The sequence below is a fragment of the Takifugu flavidus genome, unplaced genomic scaffold (genome assembly GCF_003711565.1).
Source record: "Takifugu flavidus isolate HTHZ2018 unplaced genomic scaffold, ASM371156v2 ctg1105, whole genome shotgun sequence".
Lineage (NCBI taxonomy): Eukaryota > Metazoa > Chordata > Actinopteri > Tetraodontiformes > Tetraodontidae > Takifugu > Takifugu flavidus.
Window position 1 is genome coordinate 1 of NW_026621870.1, and position 5,963 is coordinate 5,963.

Below are 5,963 nucleotides of genomic sequence, written 5' to 3' on the forward strand. Positions count from 1 at the left end.
AGACAAACAATCTAAATAATGTGGGGGAGTCTTCAGGATCTTAGAATCCCAACCAAATATCTTACTAACACCTATAGGATATTTAAATATGTTTCCGACCTTTTCCGGGTAAAATGGCTGCGGCAGACAACATTCCCAACAGTCTTTTTTTAACCGTTTGGACTCAAAAGTGGTGAACATGGCTGACGTGGAACGATTTACATCGCCAGGAAGTGAATGTAACGTTCACACAAAGTAAGACACCGAATGAAACCGTTTCCCCTCATTCAAATACACAACATGCAAACAAAACCTGACAGTTATCGCAGGCGTGGCCAGATGTGTTCGGCAGAACCAGGGGTTTGACGCCAATACTTTGAGCGGACAGCGTCACCGAACCCCCTGAGACAGCCTCCATCCTGTGGGTTACAAAACTGGGATTCTTTCCAAGTTAGAACATAGGCCAAGGCACAAAGATCGGATTCAAGGACTAGTTTTTAGCCCCACAACAAGCACGACTGTGCCCGGTGTAACACCAACAGAAACGGGGATTTCTCGGCAAAAATCAAGTTTGCCACCACGTGTGAGGAGATGAGAACTTCCGTTTCTGTACAGTTGGGCAGCAAACCGGCCACTTTATATTCTGACAGCTTCTTTTCGATTAAAAAGAGAAGTTGGTTCGAATTGGTGGGTGACAGAAGAGGTTCCCAAGCTGTAACCGTTATTTTAAACGACGGTTATTTACGAGATTAACAAAGGAAAGAAATACAGCAGACACTGATCGGCCGCCAAAAATGACGTTAAAATGTGTCGTTTGAGTTCCTGAAGCCAATTTTAGAGTAAAACATGACATATGAAGGCCCCATCAAAATACGATCATATAAAAGAAGGGTAGGCTAAATCTACCAGAATGTACGCTCAAATAGTTCGGCTATTTTGTGAGTTTTGCCAGCTGTGGGACAAAGAAAAGCAACGTAAATGTGGCGGCAGGAATGAAGCTTAGACTTACTTGCTGTGGCTTCTTAGGGTTCCGCTCAGGAGCGAAAAACAACGGTTAGTAGTCAAGCTAGCGAGCCGCTATCTACATAGCCCGGGTTTCCTCCGAGTGGATCAGCAGAATATTTGGTCCATTTATGCCGATGTCTCCCTGATTTCCGAGCAGTTGGAGAATAAACATATGACTTTACAGCGACGCTGCTCGTTTGTCAGCCTCAAACAGAAACCCGAAGCTCGCTAGTTGATACTTTCGTTGGTGGTTTACTAGCATTAGCTAATTGGCGAGCTTAGCTTTGGTAGCCTAAAAGCTAACGTAACGCTAGCTATTCAACGGGGTGTGGCTGCTTTTAGTCTGCGCTGTCTGGCTTCAGAGCATAATGCCTCGCTGTTGTTGCTCCTCTTTAAAAAATAATCTCAAAGTTCGTCTTCCCATCGGTGGTCCATTCCGAGGTTGGGGTTGTTTCTTACACCGTTTTTGTTCTTGCTAAATACAAGATGGCACAGACTGGTGGGGCGGGACGGCACGAGAGCGGAAACCGTTCACAGCTACTTCCTGTTGGATCTTCCTGCGCAAATAAAATACGACAGTAAATTGGATTAAAAGTATTAAAGCTAGTAATTAAAACTTCAAGAACACTTTTGGCTGGGAGGAAACATTTTCCTGGTTTATCTTGATGTATGCAGTCACACACACACACTAGAGTTTTTTTTATACAAATATTTATTCAAAGGTGATATTTTTCATGTGAACAGACAACAAAAAATAAAGTGCTTCAATAATTCCCCTGTACAGAGTAGTTGACAACTTATTTAGGATTTTACAGCAATTGAAAAGCTCGTTTATGACTTAACATGTTTTTAGTCAAAACTTATACTATATATTAAACTATATTCAACAATTAACAAAATGAAAAAGTCCTTTTTTAAGTGTGTGAATGAATTTGAAGGGCCACTTTAGTCCACCTCCTCAATGGTTGGCCCCTGGGAGCTGCTCTGGGACTGTCCTCCTGGGTTGCCTCCAGGCATTCCTCCCTGATACAGCTTGCTGATGATGGGTTTGCACACTTTCTCCAGCTCTTTCTGCTGGTGTTGGTACTCTTCTTTATCAGCCAGCTGGTTGTTCTCCAGCCAGGCGATGGTCTCCTCACACTTGTCGACGACCTTCTTCTTGTCCTCTTCACTAATTTTGTCCTTCAGGTTGTCCTCCTGCACGCTGCTCTTCATGTTGAAGGCGTAGGACTCCAGAGAGTTCTTGGCAGCGATTTTCTCCCTCTGCTGGTCGTCCTCAGCTTTGTATTTGTCGGCGTCCTGCACCATCCTCTCGATCTCTTCTTTGCTCAGACGGCCCTTATCGTTGGTGATGGTGATCTTGTTCTCTTTGCCGGTGCTCTTGTCCACCGCAGACACGTTCAAAATGCCGTTGGCGTCGATATCGAAGGTGACCTCGATCTGCGGGACCCCTCGGGGAGCAGGCGGGAGGCCCGACAGCTCAAACTTGCCCAGGAGGTTGTTGTCCTTGGTCATGGCTCTTTCTCCTTCATACACTTGGATGAGGACCCCCGGCTGGTTGTCTGCATAGGTGGTGAAGATCTGGGTCTGCTTGGTGGGGATGGTGGTGTTGCGTTTAATCAGGGCCGTCATGACTCCTCCTGCTGTCTCGATACCCAGCGACAGAGGGGCCACATCCAGCAGCAGCAGGTCCTGAACGTTACCCGAGGTGTCTCCTGTCAGAATGGCGGCTTGGACGGCGGCACCGTAAGCCACCGCCTCGTCTGGGTTGATGCTCTTGTTCAGCTCTCTGCCGTTGAAGAAATCCTGCAGGAGTTTCTGGATTCTGGGGATTCTCGTGGAGCCTCCGACCAGGACAATATCGTTGATCTGTCCTTTGTCCATTTTGGCATCTCTCAGGGCTTTCTCCACGGGATCCAGAGTTCCTCTGAAAAGGTCACCGCACAGCTCCTCAAAACGAGCCCTGGTGATGGAGGTGTAGAAGTCGATGCCCTCAAACAGTGAATCGATCTCAATGCTGGCCTGGGTGCTGGAGGACAGGGTTCTCTTGGCCCTCTCACAAGCTGTGCGCAGCCTCCTCAGCGCTCTCTTGTTCTGGCTGATGTCCTTCTTCTGCTTCCTCTTGAATTCCTCCACAAAGTGGTTCACCATGCGGTTGTCAAAGTCCTCTCCACCCAGGTGAGTGTCTCCAGCCGTGGCTTTGACCTCAAAGATACCGTCTTCAATGGTCAGGATGGACACGTCAAAGGTGCCTCCTCCCAGGTCAAAGATCAGGACGTTGCGTTCCGCCGACTTGCCTTTGTCCAGACCGTACGCGATGGCTGCAGCCGTCGGCTCATTGATGATCCTCAGCACATTCAATCCGGCGATGACGCCGGCGTCTTTGGTCGCCTGTCTCTGAGAGTCGTTGAAGTACGCCGGGACCGTGATGACGGCGCTGGACACCTTTTGACCAAGGTAGGCCTCTGCGATCTCCTTCATCTTCACCAGAACCATAGAGGAAATCTCCTCAGGGTAGAAGCTCTTTTCCTCTCCTTTGTATTCCACCTGGATTTTGGGCTTCCCTCCATCTCCAACCACCTTGAATGGCCAGTGTTTTATGTCAGCTTGAACGGTGGGATCCTCCAGTCTTCTCCCAATCAGTCTCTTAGCATCAAACACGGTGTTGCTGGGGTTCAAGGCCACCTGGTTCTTTGCCGCGTCCCCGATGAGCCTCTCCGTGTCGGTGAAGGCCACGTAGCTGGGGGTGGTCCTGTTGCCCTGGTCGTTGGCGATGATTTCCACTTTTCCATGCTGGAAAACCCCCACACAGGAGTAGGTGGTGCCCAGGTCGATGCCAATCGCTAAACCTTTAGCTGCAGACATTTTCACTGGAGACTGGTGTCTGGGAAAGAGTCAAAGACGAGTTTAGAAACATGTTGAAGAAATTAGCCCTGATTCACAGCAGGTATTTCACAGATCAGTCAAAGTGAGGCCAGTGTGGAAAGTCAAATTAAAGTTTAAGATTCAGTAAATATAAAAAATGTCAGTAAAAATAATAAAACAAAATACAAGTTACCTATAAATTACTAAGTTCAGGTAATGTTACTGGAGACGTTTCACTTTTAAATAGATTTACCTTAAGTTTTGTTGTTTAAAGTTTAAAATCACTTCAAAAAGTTAATAAAGCATATTCAGAAATCTCTTAAGCACAATACAGCATGGATCTAGTTTAACTTCCAAACGTTCAAGGTAAATGATAAAACAAACAACGCTGTAAACTAATTTATCATTAAACTAATATTGTGAACTTACATAGTGGCGATTCTGAGTGGTGAGGAAAACCTCTTGATCTTCTTCCACTGGATCCTGAGTTTCTGAGTGATCCCTGCTGCTGTCTCAGCTTTTATAAACCATCTGCGGCCACTTTCTGGCTCTTTCCAGACGTTTTACATGCGCGAATCAAAGGCCTCTGGGCACATGCAACTTCCTTTTTACTATTTCGCAATAAAATACTTCACGTGAACGCACGTAGAAAAATAACCCTTTACCCGACGCATTACATTTATTTTGAAAGCAACTTTGCTCTTTCCGGTCATGACGACGGCTGTATGACGTCATGACCGGATATTCTCATGTGTCCCAGAACTTTCCAGAAGAACGGAGGCGGGAATAGAATCGATTCATTTGTATTTTTAGATTTTATTCAAAGAAACGTTTTTTAACATCATTATTATTGTTGTTGTATGCCCTTTTATCACCATTGTCCCTTAAACGCTGATCATTTTTTTATTTATTACCACCAAACTCTAAATAAAAGGATCTTGAATCTTGCCTATAAAAGATTGAAGATATACTAAAGTGACACTTAAGTAAATACGTAATAACGTGTTTCATTTGTGCTACTTGGTATATTATCGTCATAATAGTAGAATTAAAAGAAAACGGTTAATTTTTTTTAGACATTTACATTTTATGCAGCTTAGAGATATAGAGAACTATTCAGGACAATCTTAGCTATTGTAAGTACGGATGGGACAAAATGCAACAATGTAGCGCACCAGAATTAAAACAAACTTAATCATAAATTACATCGATAAAATTTGTGTAATGTACCTTTAACATGATAAATCTTGAAGGAAACTCTAAAGAAACTTCTCAACTAATCGAGAACCTTAATCTTACGTAATTTCACTCAAAAAAATTGCTAGTGTCACAACCGGAAAAAATAAAACTGCTTCTAAAATAAAACAAATGGGGGGGGGGGGGGGGGGGGTCATTTTTTATGTGCTTTTCTCGGAGTATTAATACTAAGAACATTTATTGTGAAAAAACATAACAGGAAGTCGAAACGAACCACGATTATGACTTGATGGTTTATCTTGGGACCGTCGAGAATGAGCGAGAAGTTTCTGCAGATGGTTCATAAAAGAGAGGACAGGAACGGATCAGACCACAGCAGAAGAACCTGAGAGCAAGAAGACGAAAAGAGACTCCACTCAGAGTCATCACAACAATGTAAGTTGGCAATACAATTTTTAAACACGTTTATTTCTGACACCTTTTATTAATTGTTGTGAATAGGAGTTTGTGCAAGCAGAACTTTGAATTAGTTTTAATATCAATTTTAATTATCTGTAATTAAACATCATTCACGGTTTGTCTTTGACTCTTTCCCAGACACCAGTCTCCAGTGAAAATGTCTGCAGCTAAAGGTTTAGCGATTGGCATCGACCTGGGCACCACCTACTCCTGTGTGGGGGTTTTCCAGCATGGAAAAGTAGAAATCATTGCCAACGACCAGGGCAACAGGACCACCCCCAGCTACGTGGCCTTCACCGACACGGAGAGGCTCATCGGGGACGCGGCAAAGAACCAGGTGGCCTTGAACCCCAGCAACACCGTGTTTGATGCTAAGAGACTGATTGGGAGAAAATTGGAGGATCCCACCGTTCAAGCTGACATAAAACACTGGCCATTCAAGGTGGTTGGAGATGGAG

At 44.6% G+C, this 5,963-nt stretch overlaps 1 protein-coding gene across 1 annotated transcript; it reads right to left on the minus strand.

Moving 5' to 3' along the window:
• Window positions 1–1,763: 1,763 nt before the first annotated feature.
• On the minus strand, window positions 1,764–4,434 carry LOC130519701 (heat shock 70 kDa protein 1-like). The gene is made up of 2 exons (XM_057023199.1): window positions 4,279–4,434; window positions 1,764–3,868 (listed from the first exon to the last, which is right to left on the minus strand). The coding sequence occupies exon 2, from the start codon at window positions 3,847–3,849 to the stop codon at window positions 1,930–1,932; it is 1,920 nt and encodes a 639-aa protein (XP_056879179.1). The 5' UTR covers window positions 3,850–3,868; window positions 4,279–4,434; the 3' UTR covers window positions 1,764–1,929.
• Between the last annotated feature and the right edge of the window lie 1,529 nt (window positions 4,435–5,963).

Coding starts and splice junctions, on each gene's coding strand:
- LOC130519701 (XM_057023199.1), bottom strand. CDS start 3,849: ATGTCTGCAGCTAAAGGTTTAGCGATTGGCATCGACCTGGGCACCACC.